This window comes from Salpingoeca rosetta, assembly GCF_000188695.1.
Source record: "Salpingoeca rosetta unplaced genomic scaffold supercont1.31, whole genome shotgun sequence".
NCBI lineage: Eukaryota > Choanoflagellata > Craspedida > Salpingoecidae > Salpingoeca > Salpingoeca rosetta.
Genome location: NW_004754903.1, coordinates 446366 through 465981, shown reverse-complemented (window position 1 = coordinate 465981; position 19616 = coordinate 446366). Strand labels below are relative to the sequence as shown.

General features: G+C 57.8%; 4 protein-coding genes across 4 annotated transcripts in view; 2 read left to right on the top strand and 2 right to left on the bottom strand.

The window, feature by feature from the left end:
• Positions 1 to 490: 490 nt before the first annotated feature.
• PTSG_09760 (uncharacterized protein) lies at positions 491 to 7888 on the bottom strand. Its single transcript, XM_004989058.1, has 20 exons — positions 7849 to 7888; positions 7467 to 7614; positions 7131 to 7177; positions 6867 to 6907; positions 6522 to 6617; positions 6224 to 6316; positions 5884 to 5943; positions 5534 to 5608; positions 5172 to 5282; positions 4885 to 4919; positions 4593 to 4666; positions 4194 to 4344; positions 3846 to 3936; positions 3515 to 3589; positions 3094 to 3186; positions 2754 to 2823; positions 2292 to 2467; positions 1917 to 1955; positions 1669 to 1740; positions 491 to 1396 (listed from the first exon to the last, which is right to left on the bottom strand). Exons 2-20 carry the CDS (start codon positions 7505 to 7507, stop codon positions 857 to 859), a joined length of 1980 nt encoding a protein of 659 aa, XP_004989115.1. The 5' UTR covers positions 7508 to 7614; positions 7849 to 7888; the 3' UTR covers positions 491 to 856.
• A 24-nt stretch (positions 7889 to 7912) lies between these two features.
• Positions 7913 to 14417, top strand: PTSG_09759 (uncharacterized protein; the record flags this gene model as incomplete). The annotated part of the gene is made up of 2 exons (XM_004989057.1): positions 7913 to 7973; positions 8114 to 14417. Exon 2 carries the CDS (start codon positions 9030 to 9032, stop codon positions 14415 to 14417), a length of 5388 nt encoding a protein of 1795 aa, XP_004989114.1. The 5' UTR covers positions 7913 to 7973; positions 8114 to 9029.
• Positions 14418 to 14824: 407 nt separating this feature from the next.
• PTSG_09758 (uncharacterized protein) lies at positions 14825 to 16445 on the bottom strand. The gene is made up of 4 exons (XM_004989056.1): positions 16407 to 16445; positions 16196 to 16254; positions 15707 to 15911; positions 14825 to 15530 (listed from the first exon to the last, which is right to left on the bottom strand). The coding sequence occupies exons 2-4, from the start codon at positions 16235 to 16237 to the stop codon at positions 14962 to 14964; spliced, it is 816 nt and encodes a 271-aa protein (XP_004989113.1). The 5' UTR covers positions 16238 to 16254; positions 16407 to 16445; the 3' UTR covers positions 14825 to 14961.
• Positions 16442 to 19616, top strand: part of PTSG_09757 (uncharacterized protein) — a 4110-nt gene continuing 935 nt past the window's right edge. Inside the window, exon 1 of the mRNA XM_004989055.1 lies at positions 16442 to 19616. This exon is cut by the window's right edge and continues 317 nt beyond it. Coding sequence (XP_004989112.1) covers positions 16529 to 19616 — 3088 coding nt within the window. The 5' untranslated portion in view covers positions 16442 to 16528.

Genomic DNA, 19616 nt, shown 5'->3' with positions numbered 1-19616 from the left:
GTGAGTATCGTGTTTTATTGTTAACAAGGGTGTGTGTGTGTGTGTGGGCGTGCGATGTGTATGGCCTAGGAAACGGAGGAAGCTGATATTTATCTGCGTGTAACCCCTGTCTCATGCAACGTTTGTCACACAATGCTCACCTCTGTAACTCCAGGGTCTGTTGTCAGGTTCAGTGCAGGTCACACACACACACACACACACACACACACACACACACACACACACACACACACACACACACACACACACGCATCGCTTGCCCCCTTCCCAAACCCGTCAGATGCTGCTCGCCATCCCGCAAGACCCGCAACTGTCCAAACCTCACGCCGACTAGCACAGCCACCACCATCAACACATGTACACATCTTTGTCTTCACATCAAGCCTTCCCATGTGTACTACTCGCAAAAGGCGTGCACACCTTGTACAAACTGCACCCCCCCCCCTGCTCTCTCTCCCTCTCCCTCTCTCTCTCTCTTCTTTCTTCCATTCGCATTCGGGTGCTGATCAGCTTGCCACCTGTGTAATTCACCACCGACAACGGCAATGCACTGAAGTGCGTGTGTTGACGCAGCCGCGACCTTCACGCATGATGGGCACGTGTCGCCCACATGTGACACTGACACTGGCAGCCAAAGGGGAAAAAAAGGTCGAATGGACAGAGCACAGACTCACGTTCACAACAGTAAACGAACATCAATCTAACATAACACCAACTGTAAGTTCACACGCACACACACACACACACACACATACAACATACACACAAGCAAGCACATGCGATGAGTAAACCGCCCTATGCCATGCACAGCCAGCCCACGACTATTGCTGCTGCAAGTGTGCTGCTCACATGCTGCTCACGCGTGCTTCTTGCGTCCTGACCGGCGTGGCCGTCCACCGCGATCGCCACCAGCTGCGGATGATTTGTCCGCCTTGCTCGCCTTGGTCTTCGTGGCGCCGGCGGTGCGGCGGGGAGATGAACGCGTCGCCTTTGCGCGCTTCTTCGGCATTGCATCATCGTCGTCACCGTCGTTGTTGTCGTTGTCGTTGTTGTTGTCGTGATCGCCATCAGCCCGCGCGTCCATTGCCATGGTGGCGCCGTCACCGCCGCGCCGGCCCCTCGACGACGACGAAGACGAAGCCGATGCTGCACCAGTGTCGTGCTCAGCACTACCATCATCACCGCCCGTCGCGCCAGTCGCAGCGGCGGTTGGGAGCACGCCTGCCTCATCTGCATCCTCCACATCGCACGACGGCGCCGTGGCCTCGTCCTCGCCCTTCTCGTCCTTCACGTCGTAGTCGCTCGCCGGCAGCGGCTCGTACGAGGCGTCGACGTCGACCAGGTCCTTGGAGCACGGCGACGGAATCGCATACGTCTCAAGAATCTCCTTCTCAACCTGGCGATGTGTGGTGATGGAGATGTGCGTGTGTGTGCGTGTGCGTGTGTGTGTGGGAGGGGGGGGGGGTCAGAAGGAATGATAAAGTCAGCGTTCGTGAGAAGCACAAAGGAGGAAAAGAGGACATCAGCGTGCGGTGACAACTCGTTGTGATTCGCTCGAGAAACAGCAGTAACGCCAGCATCAATGCAAGGCCGCAACAGAGAGGTTCGTCGTATCATTGCACACGTGTTCAAGGATGCACCACCGCATGTGTACGTGCGACATGTCACCTTCTTTGTCTCCTTGACGTCAAAGACGATGGAGCGCTTCACGCCCGTCTCAATCACGATAAACTTCTTCGACTGTCAAGATGCACCGACACACACGTACGCAGACGCAGAGGGGCGGACAACACGGAGTACATGTGAGCAGGACGTTGCATCGATGTGAAGTGCGAGTAATCCCAATGCTTGCAAGCAAGCAACCAAACGAAAAACAAAGCGAGCAGAGAAGACGGCGGCCAGGAGCGTGTGTTCACCTGCTCGCACAGGGCCTTGAGGTGGCGGATGTTGCGGACCTGAGGAAAGGGGGAAAGGAGAAAGAGAGAGACACAGGAACGTGGTGAGCTGATGGTGAATAATGGGCGTGGCGTCAGCGCACAAGTAATGGAATACATGAACGTACACAAGCAAAGTCGCACGCACGTGCACGTGCACGTGCACGCGCACACACATACACACACACAATAACACACACACTTTCACACACGCACACTTTCACACACGCACGAACACCCCCCCCCCATTACACACCCAATGACACACACATGGACATACACAAGCAAAGTCGCACGCATGAGTACACAACCCCTTTCTACACACGCATGCACACACAACGCCATAACACGCCGAACCTGGACGCCGTTGCACTTTGCGATGCGCTCGGCGCGGTGCGACGCGTATCCGTGGTTGATCGGGTGGGAGAGCCAGCCAATGCGGATCACCAGCTGCTCGTCGGGATACTTCTTCGCCCGCCGCGAGTACTCCCACGCGTTGTCGTCAAACTCGTCAACAGCGGCATCAAGCAGCCCTAAGGCAGCAGCAGCAAAAGGGGGGGGGGGCGGGCGTCACGGTGGCAAGGTGTCGGGGGAGGGAAAAAACGGGGTGCAGGGTTTAATGAGGACACGGAAATGAGTGTTGGGGTGTTTGTGTTTGTTTGGGGTTGTTGTGGCGTGTTGATCGTGCTGAACACGCTGGCATCTGAGTGATGTGACATGCAGCCGGCGTTCTGTGCCAACGCTGCCATGCATCACGCCAACCTCCTCTTGAAAACGCAAATCACCAAAGCATCACCAGCACCATCATCACCAACGCACCTCCCGTCATGACGGTGAAGACGGCGCCGCCAACAATGAGGTAAGACGGCATCTCCTTGTCCCTGCGGAACTGATTGGCGCAGCACGGCAGACACAACAGCGTGCAAGGGTGAGAAGCATGGCACGGCTGGTGGTAATGGTGATGGTGAGCAAGGAGGAAGCACACACACACACACACACACACACACACACACACACACACACACACACACACACACACACACACACACACACACACACACACACACACACACACACACACACACACACACACACACACAAACCGACATCACACTCAAAACATCATGCATGGAGATGATTGCACGGGCGGGCGGGTTACCGGTGGGATGAGCATTGGGGTGCGCATGCCCTTAATCTTGACCGTCTTCTTCCTTCCGTCGCGCAGCAGCACAACCTCCACATCCTCCCCAAGCTGCCCCGAACATGGCGCGCACACACACATACGCACACACACACACATACATACACACACGCAGGTGCACGGTGACAACGATCGTTAAAAGCGTGAAGGTGGCGATGATGATGATGATGATGATGATGATGATGATGATGATGATGATGATGATGATGATGATGATGATGATGATGATGATGATGATGATGATGATGATGATGATGATGATGATGATGATGATGATGATGATGATGAAAGTAGGTCACGCGCGCGCGGGTTTGAATTGTACGGAGAAATGCGAGAACGTGGAAGCAATCCACACAGCAATCAGTTGCGCAGAACGTACCGAGTTGCTGGTGATGGCGTGGGACATGTGCACGCGCTCGTCCTGGCGGAACGGAATTGTGCCGTCGTTGGCAACCTGATGCGCGACGAATGTCACAGGCAGGTGCACGTGGGTGGAAATATGGAAAACATGAACAATCATGTTGAACAAAGTATGTGTGGGCGAATGTCCTGTGGTGACAGAAACAGCAGCGCCAGCGACAAGCAACACGACGCGAGCCACGGCGATGTGTCCACCTCACTGTCACAGCTATCACGGCCATGTATGGACAACAGGAGGGAAAACGAGTGGTGTGTATGTGTATGTGTATGTGTGCGTGTGCCGCTGTTACCTTGAAACCGTTGATCTTCATGACGACGTCGCCCGGCTTGATGATGTTGTGCGATGCACCGAGCGGGCGCACGCTCACAATGCGCACACCACTGAAGTCCGTTCACGAACGGCGCGGCAGCGGCAGCAGGAGTAGGGTAGGGGGATGGGATGTGTGTGTGTGTGTGTGTGTACGTGTGTGTGTGTGTGTGTGTGTGTGTGTGTGTGTGTGTAGTAGTAGTGTGGGTGTGGGTGAAAAGTGTTAGAAGGCAAATGGTCGAAGTCATTCGGCTCTCTCATCCCCAATACACACACACACACACACACACCACCATCACCACCATCACCATCAACAGCAGCAGCAACGCACGATTTGTCGCCTGCGAGCTTGAGCATCTTCTGCATGGCCTGGTTTTCGCAGAGCTCGTAGGAGAAGCCGAGGTCGCACACGCCGTCGGAGGTCCCACGCCGCTCATAGTCCTCAAGGAAGTTCTTGATCACGGGGTACGGGATAATGTACCCTGCACACACACACACACACACACACACACACACACACACACACACACACACACACACACACACACACACACACACACACACACACACAGCATGGCGTGAGAGATGGGAATGTGCGTATGCGGCGATTTCGACAACATATCGTTTCCCTGTGCACAAACAAGCGGGCCACCAGAGAACACATGACCCACCACCACCCGCACCACCACCACCACCACCACCACCACCATAACCTCCCCTCGTGCCTCACCAATGTTGTCTGCTGCGCCGGCGTAACCGCTAAACGCGACACCAACGACCTTCCCGTTCTCCCGGAACACGGGGCTGAAAAGCAAAGGGACAAAAATGGAATTGCGTCAGGCATACATGCGATACGTTAGTTAATGTGAGAGAGAGTGTGTGTGTATGTGCTGTGTGTTAGTGGGCGCGTGGTGTGTGAGTGTGCTGTGTGTGTTGTGTGTGTGTGTCTGTATGTGTTGTGTGAGTGTGTTGTGTGTGTGTGTGTGTGTGTGTGTGTGTGCATCAGGTGCTGTGCGCCTCACCCGCCAGAGTTGCCCGAGTTGATGGCGGCATCAATCTACAATGACAGATGAACAAGGACGTCGGCCGGAAAAAATGGAGACAATTGCGGGAACAAAATCACACAGACCATCACACCAGGCAGCGATGATAAGCATGGAAACCTATACAACCACACATGCACACCAGCAGCACCAGCAACACCAACACCAGCAGTAGCAACAGCACCACGACCGATATCACGACCACATTACAGCAACAACAGTAGCAACAGTAACAGACTATGGTTAACACGTGCCCCCCCCCCCACCTGGACGACGAGGAGGAATGAGGCAAGGAGTTGCGGAAACTTGCAGTCGGCGTAACTCAGGGTGGTAACGCGAGACACCACACCGCGCGTCACGCTGATCGTGTCGCCGCCCTGTGCACACACGCACACACATAGATGGTGGCATGCGGTGACATATGGGGTGAATATGAACAGATGTCGAGATGGCCACAAAGAAGCAATCATCACCACCATCACCTCCAATCACCACCACCAATCACCACCATCACCTCCAATCACCACCACCAATCATCACCATCACCTCCAATGCCACTGCCATCACCACCATCCATCCATGCAATGACGGGACACGGCAACCCTAATGGCAGTGCAGTGCATGTTACCATTGGATATCCGATGACGAGGACGCGCTCATCCAGCTGCGGCACTTCGTCTGCCACCTCCAGCGCAGGCAGATCCTGACGCGCAGTAGCAGCAGTGGTAGTAGTAGTAGCAATAGCAGCAGCAGCAGCAGTCGTGGCGGCAGGCACGTGGCGTGTATACGTGTGTGTATGTTAGTAGACTGTGTGCATGCATAACATCGAGATGGCAAAGGAAGGAAATAGCCTCCACAGTAGTCAACACCACCACCACCACCACCATCGGTGACACCACCACCAATGTGTCGGCACGTGTGTGTGCGTGTGTATGTGTGTGTATGTGTGTGTGTGTGTGTGTGTGTGTATGTGCGCACCTTCCAGAAGGCCTTGTCGTCGACGGTGAGCAGCGCCAGATCGCAGCTGTAGTTGATGCACTGCACGATACGAGCAATGACAACAAGGACGACAGCGGCAAATTACAAATGGCAATCGCAGCCGGTGCAGCGAGAGCACCAAACGAACACAGAACATGCTTCCAAGCCACAAGGGTGCACACACACACACCACACATACGCACACACGCACACACACACATACACACACATACACACACTCATACGCACACACGCACACACACACACATACACACACACATCCATACGCACACACGCACACACATGCACACACACACACACACACACACACGCAGCTCACCAGGACTTTTGCGACAAACTTGTGGTGGCCGCCGTGTCGCCGGACGCGCACGGTCGTGTAGTCCGCAACCACGTGCGCATTCGTCAGAATGTACTGCAGTGCACGCATGTGACAACACGTGGCATGCTGTGGTGGTGAGAACGACACAAAGCGAATATTATGCACATGCGCATGCACACGTGTGGGCATGTACATGGACAGCCGCACAACCGACACTCTGCCATCCCTACTCTCCCACCACATTACTCGTCCCCTCCCATCTCTTCTCCTTTCCCCTCCTCCGCTGCATCAGGCGCACGTTGTTCTGGACGACAAAGCCGGAGCCCTTGTAGTACTCCTGCTGGCTCATCTGCCACGGCTGCCGGAAGTTGGGCCGGCTCGCCACCGTGAAGATCTGGTCGCCAAACGCAAGCAGCCAAAAGGCACGCAGTGTGCATGAGTGAGAGGGTGATTGTGTGTGTGGGTATTATGGTGAGAGGGTGTGTGTGTGTGTGTGTGTGTGTGTGTGTGTGTGTGTGTGTGTGTGTGTGTGTGTGTGTGTGTGAGCGTGTGCGTGTGTGATCGCGTCGACACACGCTAGCTGCACGCGTGCATCGAGTACCACTATCCCATCACCACCCGTCGTGGCCACTACGCAACATACCTTGACGACGCTTTTCACTGGCAGGTTCTTTCGCACGTTGGCTGTTGATACGAATGGCAGCAACGGAAGTACGATGCGAATGAACGTGTACGTGTGTGCGTATTTGCAAACGCACGGTGCAGCAAACTGGCACAGCACACACAAACGCGCACACACACATACACACACATGCGCACAGACACACACACATACACACACAGATGCACAGACACACACACACACACACACACACACACACACACACACACATGGCTGTCGACTCACGGGGAGGGCGTGGCAGCTCCTCCTCGATGGAGGATGAGCTCATGGTTCTGACCACGGCACGATGGACGTCAACAGACGGACAGCGGGCGAACGACGTGAATACATACGCGGCACGGTGAACAGAGGGGGCTTGAAAACGCCAGCAGCGTCGACACAACATCACAACCACACAAACGAACGCTCCCACAGAGCATGCTGCACCACACACACATACACACATACACGATGGCTCTCGACACAACACGGACACACAGTGTGATGAACAAACGCACAAAGCATTCTGTACGTTCGCACTTTATGATTGGCATCCCCTCCCCCCGCTTCCTAATTCTGTACCTGGACATGGGCACTGCCTTCTTCTGACGCCGGCGAGCCATGGTATCGGTGCTGTTGCTGGTGTTACTGGTGTTGGTGCTGGTTGTATGTGTGCGCGCGTGCTCCGTGGTTGTTCAGCGTTGCCAACGAAAGCGTGTGAATATCGTGCCTGCACACAAAACAAAAGTGTGTGTGTATGTGTGAGTTTGTCATGTTGAGCGGTGAGATCTCCACACGACACCAGTGTGGGTATTCAACATTCTAGCACACATATCCAAACACACACACCTCACCACTCAAACGCGGTCACTCTGGCCACTGGCACCACTCTTCGCAACCATCATCACCACGCTCATCATCGTTCACGCCACTGAACACGCAACAACTATCAGAGCAACAACACCTCCAACAAAAACTGTGTGAGATTTCACGTGGGACTGAATTGAAGTGACAAAACTGAATTCAGTGTTACACCGATGACTGAATTCAGTGGCATCAGGGTTGTTTGGAGATGGCGGCGGTTGCACAGTGAGCACTCCAACACCGAGCGTGTTGTGCCGGCTTGCTTTCCATTATTGGCTTGGCTGTGTGTTGCGAATGGGCGGTGAAGTGCAGGTGAACCGTGTGGTTTGCACTGCAACGCTCACTTGCCACTGTTTTTGAAACAGCGGCGTGGCCCACTCGCGCGACCTTCGCCACGGCCAACGGTGGCTGGTTTGCCTGGTGACACGCGCCTTTGCCATGTCGCCGCGCACGCAACTCAGTGGTGCGAGCAAGCGTGCCTTGGTGGTGTTGCCGTGTGTTCTTGTGTTCTTGTGTTGTATTCTTTACTATTCCTCGCCTGTGCTGTTGTGGAGGTGCGCTTGCTTTGCACTCATCTGCACAGCACTTTCTCACCTGTGTCTTGAGCCCAAGCACACACGCGCAGCGAGCCGCCGGCAGCACCACCACCTCCACTACCACCCCTCAACACTGTGGTTCCACCCTTTCCTTCCTTCCTTCCTTCCTTCCTTCCTTCCTTCCCTCGCGTTTACACTCGTGAGACCTGCATTTGAGAGTGCATCGCATCGCATTGTGCGAGTTCGTGTCCACGCCCTTCGTTCCTTGCACTTTTCCCTTGTTCACCTTGTTGGCACGTTTGCGGCGCGGTTCACATGCAACCTGGCCCGTGATTCAGCAGCGGTTGTTGTTGCCCTGCTCCACCACCGCGCTTGCTTCATCACGCACAGGCCGACAGGCCGCCGTTGTCGTTGGCGTGCGCTTGTGCGCACTTCTTTCTGCTTCCTGTGTGGTGTGCGTGTGGTGTGCTTTTGGCGTCGTCATTCCCTCTGCAAACTCGCCAACCCCCATCCATCCATCCATCCGTGAGTGAGTTGCCGCTCGCGTGTGCGGTGGACCACGGTTCTCATACACTGCACTGCACCAACCTCCTTTGATTTATTTGTTCGTGCCTCCGTATGTATTGAAGCTCCGTGGTGTTCCTCCGATTGTTCCTCCCTTTTGTTCCTCCCCCTCCTCCTCCTCCTTGTTCCTACAACACCATCCTTGATCGCCATTCCGTTCCCTCTGCGCTTGACTCGCACAATGATGCATCGGGCACCACCATGCGTGCCCAGATGCCCACGACAACGACGATCAACACCACCGGCAACACCAACATCATCAGCGCCGCCAACAGCAGCACGTCGTGCGCATGTGTTGCTGTGGCCGTCCATCCTCGTCGTCCTCGCCGCCGTCATGCTCGCCACCAGCGCCATCTTTGTCGCTGACGTTCGTGCTGCACCAGTGGCGGCTTCATCTTCACTGTCGTCGTCGTCGTCCTCCCACCCGCGCTACGCTCGATGCACGCTGTACACGGCTGATGGGCGGATTGGTCTGCAGTTTCCCGCCATATTGGCAGAGTACACGACAATGACCACGCCCATCCACGTGCTCATCACGGCCTCCACCCCGGTGGACGGGTGCTCCGTGCCGCCGCCGCCACTCTCCTCGTTTCGCGGACTCGGTGTCATCGCCATCACCCGGCCGCACTCCCAATGCACGCCGTTCACACAGGCACGCATGGCTGCGCAGGCCAACCACTCGCTTGTGCTCTCGGCGTCCCCCGACAGCATCGATTACATCTACACGCTCGATGGCTCCAGCGCCGAGAAGCGATCACACGCGTACACCACCTGGGTTGACCGCGACAAGCGCAAAAATAATGATGATGGTAACAGCCGTGATGACGATGGTGGTGGTGGTGATGGCGCAGCGGCAATGCGGCATTTCCGCGTGCTGATCAACGACGAAGCAGCAACCATCTACACCTCCGACACTGTTGTCGACAGGCAATCACCAGCGTCGCCACGCATAGCAGATGGCGTGGATGCTGTTTCATCTTCGTCTTCATCGACAGCTGCGCTTGTGGACGGCACACCACCGCACCTGTCAATCTCTGGTCTGAATGGCAAACACATTCTCCGCCTCCTCCACACCAACGGCTCCTCACCTCTGGACTTCATCCACACCCCCGCAACCACATCATCTTCCTCCTCATCATCGTCATCGTCGTCATCGTCGTCGTCGTCGTCGTCGTCGTCTGTTGTGGGGGTGGCTTCGAACACGACCGTGCCCACTCCTAGGTTCACCACGGTCAGCAGCAGCAACAACAGCCCGCTTCGCTCGTTGCTTGCAAGCACACCTGTGCTTCGCCTCGTCGTTGTGCCAGAGGGCATGGACGGGTCTCTGCTCACGTCGCCACTTGACCCAGCAGCTGGTGATGGTGGTGCTGACCACGACAACGGCAGCGGCAGCAGCAGCAGCGGCAATGGTGGAGCAGACACGGGAACATATGTGCTGGCTGCGCTCACGGCGCTGTTTGCGGTTGTGTGCGTGGTGGCAACTGCCATGGCGTACCACCGCTGGTACCACCCGCACCCTCGCGACGGTGCACACGCACGCGGGCGGCCAACAACGACCGTCATCACCAACCTCAACGACCACCGCAACAGCACCAACACCGCCAGCGATGGTGCTGGTGCTGGTGCAACCGGGGTGTGGCGGTGGTTTGGCCTCGCTGGTGTCGTTGCGCGCATGCGTGGTGGCAACACGCGCGGAGCAGCGGCAGCAACAAGCAGCAGGCGCCATCGCAACCGTCACCGACGCGGCCATGGCGGCGGTTATGGCGGCAGTGATGCTGGAAGTGACACCAGCTTTGCCGGCCTGGTCGCCGACGATCCAGAGATGGCGGAGGTGCGGGAGGCAATGATGCACATTGCCAGCGTCATGCGCGCAGTTTGCCTGCAGGCACGCGCCATCCAGTCCCACGATGATGGCGCAGGCCACACCAGCAAGCAGCGTCTCGCCCTCGAGGCGGTGCAGGAGGGACTTACATCGCCAGATGACACCGTCTATGCAGATGCTGCCGCTGGTGCTGGCTGCGGTGTCGAGAAAGAAACGGGTGTTGTTCTCACGCACCGTTTTGACGAGAACCACAAGGGCAGAGATGCCACCACGCACGTGAACACTCTCCAACAGGCTATGCCATCACACCAACCCCTGCAACAACAACAACGACAACAAGACGAGCAGCAGCAACAGCAGCAACAGCCACAACAGCCACAACAGCAGCACAAGCCAGTGCTTGCTCGCCCACTTCCAACGCGTCACCATCACCACCACCGCCATCATCGCCATCGCCATCGCCACGACACAGCAACTGCAGCAGCTGCTGCTGCTACCACCGGCACCAACCACAGCATCAACACCAACAACCACAGCACCAACACCAACAATGACAGCACCAACACCAACAATGACAGCACCAACACCAACGCCACTAGCCACCCCACCAGCCATGCGCTGGCCTGTGACGGCGACGTGGATGTGTTCACCCCTGATCATGATCATGGTGATCATGATGATGATGGTGAGGAGGAGGAGGAGCGGGTGTTGATGCGACTGCGGCGGCGGCGGGCGATTGAGGCTGCACGGCGCACCAACAACTTCTACTTTCCAACCAGTGACATCGACTCCGGCTCAGACGCAGGTGACGATGGTGATGAAGATGCTGTTTGTGGTGATGGGAGCATCCCAGCTGGTCTCAACCCTGTTGATGGTGCTGGTGATGCTATTGACCACGAGCAGCAACAGCAGCTCACGCAACAACAACAACAGCAACAACAACAACAACAACACCAACACCAACACCAACAGCAGCAACACCAGCAGCAGCGTGAGGCGCCACCACGCATCCGTGCAGAGGTGTTTACGTTTGACACGCCCACGCCAACGCATGCCGTCTCCACACCCGCGCGGGCAACGAGCGCAACAGGCCCTAGTGGCCGTCGGAACAAAGGTCCAATTGCGGTGACGTCAGCACGAAACGCATTTATCCCCAAAACGAGACGCGTGCCGTTTCCATTCAACTACGACGTGTTCAGCGAGAGCAGTGAGAGCACGCGCAGCAGCCTGTACACCACCACCACAGGCGACCACGGCCACCACCACGATGACAGCAGCAGCAGCAGCAGCGGTTCAGCCGGCACAAGCGTCGCCAGCAGCACTGCAAGCAGTGATGATGATGATGATGATCACGACAATGTCGATGGAGCGGACACGAGCAGTGACGACAGCAGTGACGCCAGCGATCATGATGATGATGGTGATGATAATGATGATGATGAGACGAGCAGTAGCGATGAGAGCTTGCACGACTTCCTGCGCCGTCACCAGCGCCATCGCCGCCGCCACCAGCGAAGGGCCACGGCCGCTGCTGCTGCTCTGCACGTCAGCGACACTGCTGCTGCTGCACGAAATCGGGCCAACAACACCACCCACAACACCAACAACAACGGCAGCAGCAACAACAACAACATCAACAGCAGTGGTGCAAACGGTGATCACGCCACGAGCAGCGGCGCCATCACCATCAACACGAGTAGCAACAGCAACAACAACAACAACGCGTGCAGCGCGCTGAACATGTCGAACATGTATGAGGTGGTTGAGGACGGGCAGCGGCGTGTCATCTTCTACGATCCGCGCGCAGCACCGCAGCAGCACTTCAGGCGACCGCCACCACCGCAGGTGCGCCAGTCGCGCTGTCCCGTGTGTCTGGACAGCCTCAACCTGGACACTGCGCCGCACGCTGTGATACAGCTGCCGTGCCACCACCTGTACCACTACCGCTGCCTGACGCCCTGGTTCCGCGTGCACTACACGTGCCCCGTGTGCAAGTACAACCTCATCTTTGGTGGGCATCTCCCCTTGCTTGAGGAGGATGAGGAGAAGGCGATTATGAAGCAGATGGCGCGCGCGTATCTGCAGGCGCCGCGCCGCGACCAGCACAAGTTTGTTGCCGCCATGCTTGGCGTCCCGCTGCCCCTCGTCATCAGCGCAAACAGCAACGAACACCACCACCACCACCACTACCACCACGGTCATCACCACCACCATCACCATCACGGTGCTGGTCACCATGGCGATGATGGTGGGGTGCGTGGGCTGCAGCCACCAGCGATCATCACGTCTGAGGAGACAGATGGGTCAATTGCCCCTAACCTGTATCCATACACGGGCAACCTCAACGTGTTTGATGACGATGCAGAGCGCCTGCAAGCCGTGTTGTCCGCAGCAGCTGTTGAGGCGGCCCGGCTTGCCGGCGGTTCAACATCGCGCCCAACGCGGTTGCCTGCAAGCACGCCCAACAGTGCACATGGCGGCGCCCTCACACCAACAGCAGCCGCAGCGACAGTGGCGGCTGCGAGGAGTGGGGCAGCGAGCATGCGTGATTCGCTGCTGGTGGATGACATGCGTGGCGGTGCTGGTGACGACAGCACGAGCCGTGGCGGCCGAAGCAGAGCCAGCCGCGCCGCACACACACCAGGGCGGACAAGCACTGGCACTACGACTGCTGCTGCCGCTGGTGGTGGTGGGGGCGGAGGTGACGGTGACGATACTGGTGCTGGCGATGGCGATCAGACTGGCGCCACCGCCGCAGCGTCGTCGTCGTCGTCGTCGCCTGAGCCGTTTGTCGTGTATGCGGGTCCGCCGTACGCTGCGCATGTGGTGGCGGCGTCGATGGCATCGTGGGATGAGTCGTACGAGGGCGAGCAGCTTGAGGTGGTCACGCCCGTGCCAAAGCCAACACCGCCGCCCGCTACACCGCGTGTGCCAGCACCAGCAGTTGCAGACGCAGATGCGAGGGCGGCAGGTGCTGTTGGAGGCGGTGCGAAGGAACGCGCTGCCCGAGCTCGCGGTGATGGTGATGGCAGTGGTGGTGATGCGACGAGTGACGAGGTGTTGTTTGGTGATGATGTGGACGCGACGTGGCTGCTTGGCGTTGACACGCAGCTCAACGCACAGGGCGCCATCACCGCCCACGGTGCACATGGTGCCGGTCACGAGGGTGATGGTGGTGCTGAAGACGCCTACATACAATCACCATCGCGCCAGCAACGACAACGGCCCGTGCGGCGGCGCCTCTTGCAGCCTCCAGCACCAGCACGAGCACAGGCGTCATCGTCGTCACCAACACCATCATCCTCAGCACCACGCGCGCAACGTCTGTCCATTCCACCAGCGATTATTCACGATGGGGACGAGAGTGTGGCGGCTCCGCTGATTACAGACACCGTCATTGGCCTGCCGCTGCCCACGCCCGGGTTTGATGGTGATGGCGATGACGATTATGGTGGTGATTATGATGGTGGTGGTGATGACGCAACCACGCCGTCGCACCACGCAACGAAACGCCACATGGGGCGGCGCCATGGCGGTGGCTGTGTTGGGAGCAGCAAACGGCCTGTTCGCCGTGCGCTTCTGCCTGGGATTGATGATGACGACGACGGCGATGGTGACGATGATGGTGTTGCCTTTGAGGGGCGTTTCTTTGGCGGGCGCGCAGACACGTTTCGAATGTCGTTTGACAAGTCTGGCACGTTTCAGTCTATCGCCACGCGCCTGAACTTTGAAGATCTCTCAGAGTGATCGCATGTCGTATGTTGCGTGCGCTGTGTGTGTGTGTGTGTGTGTGTGTGTGTGTGTGTGTGTGTGTGATATCATGTGCGTTTGAGTGACAGAGACAGGGAGTGTGTGTGTGTGTGTGTGTGTGTGTGTGTGACGCATGAGAAGCGCTTCCAGTTTTGTTTTGTGTGCTCGCTGGAGTGTTGGATGCAAGGGCTGTGCATTCCTGTTTCCAATCCTCGCTCATTTGTCTTTGATGTGAATGTGTCATCATTCTCTATTGTTGTGATTGCCGTAGCGTTCCCTGCTTTGGGAAGAAGTTAACAATTAAACAACGACGCGCTGCAGCCGCTGCCACATGCACACACACACACACACACACACACACACACACACACACACACACACACACACACACACACACACACACACACACACACACACACACACACGCACACACGCACGCACGCACGCACGCACGCACGCACGCACAAGGGTACAAGCACAACATACACACATACACACATACTCACACACACATACACGCGTCAAAACCACGACATTACATTTACATGTTTGGCTTCTGCTCTTTGACTGCTGTTGTAGCACCAGCACCAGCATCAACAGTACCATCCCCATCAGCTTCACCAGCGTCCTTCTTGTCACCGCTGCTGTCGGCGGGCACAGCCATGAGGAGGGCATCGGGGAGGGTGGCGTGCTTGAAGAGTGTCTCCAGTTTTGACGCGTCAACCTTCACACGTGACGCGAGCATGGCCGGCGTGAACTTGGATGGGTCGTGCTGGTGCATGGCAAACACGGCTCGCAGCTGCTTGAAGTTGAGCCGACCCTCCACATGTTCCAGCAGCTCGTCCGCGTGCCGCTGCTGGATGGACGAGGCAGACTCCTTCTGCAGCGAAAACGCGTTGGGCTGCGTGCGCTCCTCGTGGCCCTTACGCAGCATGGCCTCCTCGTGTGCCCGCGCGTGCTCTGCGGCCTGCTTCTGCGCAGCGGGCTGCTGCTCCTGTGCCACGCGTCCTGGCGGGGCGGCTGGCGATGGGTGCTGCTGGAACTCGGCCTCGGGTGCCTCCCGCGAGGTGATGTGCAGCTTCTTCACTGCCTCAAGGAACGATGCCTCCTCTGTCGTGTGTGTGTGTGTGTGTGTGTGTGTGTGTGTGTGTGTGTGTGTGTGTGTGTGTGTGTGTGTTTGTATGTGTGTGTGTGAGTAAGTCAACGGCACAGCGTGGCGGAGCACGCCCTGCATCACCACCCGCCAATCATCACACCCACAACCCCCCCTCCACACACACACGCACCTTGTGGTGAAGGTTGCTTGCGCTGTTCCTGTGGCTGTGCTTGTTGCTGTGTTTGTCCTGCTGCTGGTGCTGCTGATGGTTCCGAGCGGGTTGCTTGTGCCTTCGCTTGTGTTTGTTGTTGTGGCTGCTGGCTGTGCTTCTGTGCAGCGCGCGCCGCTTGGGCGGCTCCCTGGACCTCCTTGATGCGCTCCACCTTTGCAGCTTCCTATTTTTGTTTGTGTGTTTGTGTGTTGGTGTGTTGGTGTGTTGGTGTGTTGGTGTGTTGGTGTGAGTGAGTGAGTGAGTGAGTGAGTGAGTGAGTGAGGGAGGGAGTGAGTGAGTGAGTGAGGGAGTGAGGGACGAGAAACGCAGACACACACACACACACAAACACACACACACAGACAGACACAAACACACACAAACACACAGACATACAGACACAGGCACACACATACAGACACAGACACACACAGACACACACACACACACACACAGCTGCAACCGCACCGTTGGAAGCCGCCGTGCCGTCTTTGCTGCTGCCTGCCCCATGATGTTTCGTGAATGTCCTGCAAAGGCAACGCATGTGCAGCAGCAGTGGCACGGTGATCACGAGCGAGAGGCGAATGAGGATGGCGAGGATGATGAGGATGATGGTGGTGTTGGTGCGCTCCCCTCCTGTTCTGTCTGTTGCTCGTTGCGCCCACCCAGCACTGCCTACCTGATGCACGACAGCATAAAATACATTCACATACACGTGCTGCTGCTGTGAAAGAACAACAGGCAACACAGCGCAACCACCACCCACCCAGCTTCTCTCTCGCACGTTCACAAGCACACACGATGTCGTGCAGGCCTGCTGCGCAGGCGGCAGTGAAGCGAGGGCGCGTGCTGAACGCGCTCGGTGCGACAACGTCGTGTTCAGCAACAAGAACAACAGCAGCATCGATGCCAGCACATGCTTTGAGGCAGCTGAGCTTCACCCGACACCCTGATTCGTTTGTGTCAGCGTCTGTGCAGCGCTATGGCGCCGCCACAGCAGCAGCTGCTGCAGTGTCAGCAACTGTTGCAAAGGGCGCACAGCCACGCCATCCACAATCACAGTCACAGCATCATCATCATCATCAGCAGCAGCAGCAGCAGCACCGTTACTCTGTGCTCTTGCAACCACAACAAAACACACAACACAACAGCAGATCGCCGATTGGTGCCATTGCTGCGGCGCAGCGGGCGACATCACCGCAGCAGCAGCAGCAGCAGCAGCGATCGCAGTCGCCTTTCACGCTGCCAGCATCAAAAGGCAAGGCAGCACCGCAATCAACGGTGGCGCCAATGTCAAGGATGCCACTCCAGCACAGAAGAGGCGCACACACGGCAGCGCGGCGTGCAGCGTCAACCAGCGCGTCGGACCGGCCGCTGTTTGTGCATGAGGTGTTTCGCAACCGCATGAGCGACGACCTGACCATCGAAATGCGCACCAACTCGGACCGGGTGGAGGCGATCATGCGCAGGGCGATCAAGAACGGGGCGCTGCTGCAGCGGCACCACTGGCACGTGGCGCTGTTTGAGGCGTCGAAGAAGCGCGACGCAAACCTCACCATGCGCCTGTGGACCATGATGCAGCAGCACGGCACGCTGCCGGACGAGCTCATGTATGCGATCACCATCGTCACGTGCGGGCGCGCGCACCGATTTGGGCTCAGCGAGCTGTACTGGCAGCGGCTGCGCAACAGCGGGCTGCCCCGCACGGCCGTATCGTACGACGCCATGCTGATGGCAGCCTCATATTCGATGCGCGCAGACAAGGTGTCGGCGCTGTTTGCAGAGGCACGCGAGGTGGACCCTTCCTATGAGGGCGGGTGGTCGCACCTCCTGCGAACGTACGCGTGGATGAGCAACCCGTTTGCGTGCGTGGCGGTGATTGAGGACATGACGGCGAACGGCGTCGACCTGTCGCCCGTGCACCTGACCAAGCTCCTGCGCGCCATGGTGAGCCTGGGCCTGACGTCGGAGTGCGAGGACCTGTGCAACGAGATTGTGCAGATGGACGGCGTGATTGCGCACCGCGTGCACGCGTGGCTGCTGCAGGTGTACGCCTGTATGGGGGACGTGGACAAGCTGCTTGCAAACATCGACCTGGTACAGCCGCCATCATCGACACACGCAGAAAGTGGAGACTTCAGTGGCAGTGGGGCTGTTGGTGGTGTTGGTGGTGGTGCTCGTGTCAGTGTTGGTGCCGATGATGACGATGATGGGAACGATGACGGTGATGATGGATATGGCGTTTATGGTGATGGCGATGATAATGAAGCGGCTGCTGGCGGTGGTGGCACGGCCTCAGCAAACACCAACGCAAACAACGGCACCAACAACAACAACAGCATCGCAAACACTGGCACCACCACGAACACACACGCGAGCACGAACGCCCACACGAGCAGGAGCGGGTCCAGCTCAGCGTCGCACGGGCGGAGACACGACCACCCCCAGTACACGCCGCGGCAGCTGAACCTGCTGCTGCAGGCGTACTCGATGGCAGGGAAGGCACGCAACGCACGACGCATCTTCAACGACATCAAGCAGCTGTCTCGTCTCGGCCACACGCAGCTGCTGACGGTGACGCAATACGAACGCATGGCGATGGCGCTGGCGCAAGTTGGTGACGTCAATGGCATTGCACGGCTGGTGGCGGAGCTGACACAGCCTGACTCTGTCATGGCACCGTCCAACACGATGATTGACATGTACATGCTGGCGCACCTGAAGACGGGCAATGTGGCCCAGTGCCAGCGGGTGATGCGGTGGGCAAAGCGCTCGCTCAACTACCGGTCGTCGGCGGAGATGTACAACGCCCTGCACGCCCTGGGCACGCTCACGACGCTGCAGGCCGAACACGCACGCGCAGAGAAGGAGCAGCAGGCAGCCGACGATGATAGGGATAGGGATGATGATGATGATGGTGATGCTGAGGAGGAGGAGAACGAGAGTGGTGATGGGATGGAGGCAGTGGCGGCGGGTGTGGATGGTGCAGTGGGCGGTGGGGACAGTATTGGCCGTGCAGCAGCTGAAGCCACACACGAAGCCACACACGAAGCCACACACGAAGCCACAACTGACACGACGCAAACCACCATTGACAACACGAACCACCACCAGCAGCAACGACGACCAAAGCAGCAGCACCAAAACCAACGCAAACAAAACAAACACAAGCAACACAAACAGCAGCAGCAGCAGCAGGGCGGTGATGCGGAGGCGTTGTTTGGGCTGCAGATGCTGCTGAACCTTGATCACTACTCGTCGCTGGCCATCACGTCGCTGGACCGGCCCATGACCGAGCGGCTGATTGAGTCGCGGCTCATGGCAGCCCTCTCCATCGTCGTCCACGACCACGCCCTCACCATGCGCACGCTGCGGGAGATGTGCCAGCGGCAGCTGCCCGTGGCGTCCATGCACTTTGAGAAGGTCATGCAACATCGCCTCGACCACCGCGACCAGTTCCCAGACGCCTCGTGCGAGGACCTGTACGAGCTGATGACGGCGACGGGCGTGATGCTGATGCCACGCGCATACGGGCAGCTCGCCGTGTCCATCCTCACGCAGCACAGGGAGGACAGCGCCAGCGACGATGAATATGACAGTGGGGACGATGACGTGTACCGTGACGATGTTTATGGTGGTGCTGGATATGACCACGCTGATGAGGAAGTCGACTCACACGCTGGCGGCAGCACTTTGCTCACCGACAACAGCGACGATTTGTCCACAACCACAAGCAGCACCAGCACCAGCACCACCACCACCAGCACCAGCACTGGCACCACGACTAGTTCCACCCCTGATGACGCCACCGCCACCACCACGAGTAACAGCAGTGACGCGTTCAACATCACGACGAGGAGCGGGCGTTTGAATTTGGCGGCGCTGGAGG

Excerpts from the sequence above, each read along its gene's own strand:
- PTSG_09760 (XM_004989058.1), bottom strand. The coding sequence starts at position 7,507 with ATGGCTCGCCGGCGTCAGAAGAAGGCAGTGCCCATGTCCAG. Across the intron at positions 5,944-6,223 it reads AGTTTGTCGCAAAAGTCCTG|TGCATCAACTACAGCTGCGA; the intron begins GTGAGCTGCGTG and ends CGTATCGTGCAG. Across the intron at positions 2,468-2,753 it reads CTTCACCGTCATGACGGGAG|GGCTGCTTGATGCCGCTGTT; the intron begins GTGCGTTGGTGA and ends CTGCTGCCTTAG.
- PTSG_09758 (XM_004989056.1), bottom strand. The coding sequence starts at position 16,237 with ATGGGGCAGGCAGCAGCAAAGACGGCACGGCGGCTTCCAACG. Across the intron at positions 15,912-16,195 it reads CGGCACGGCGGCTTCCAACG|GAAGCTGCAAAGGTGGAGCG; the intron begins GTGCGGTTGCAG and ends AAACAAAAATAG. Across the intron at positions 15,531-15,706 it reads CAAGCAACCTTCACCACAAG|AGGAGGCATCGTTCCTTGAG; the intron begins GTGCGTGTGTGT and ends CACACACGACAG.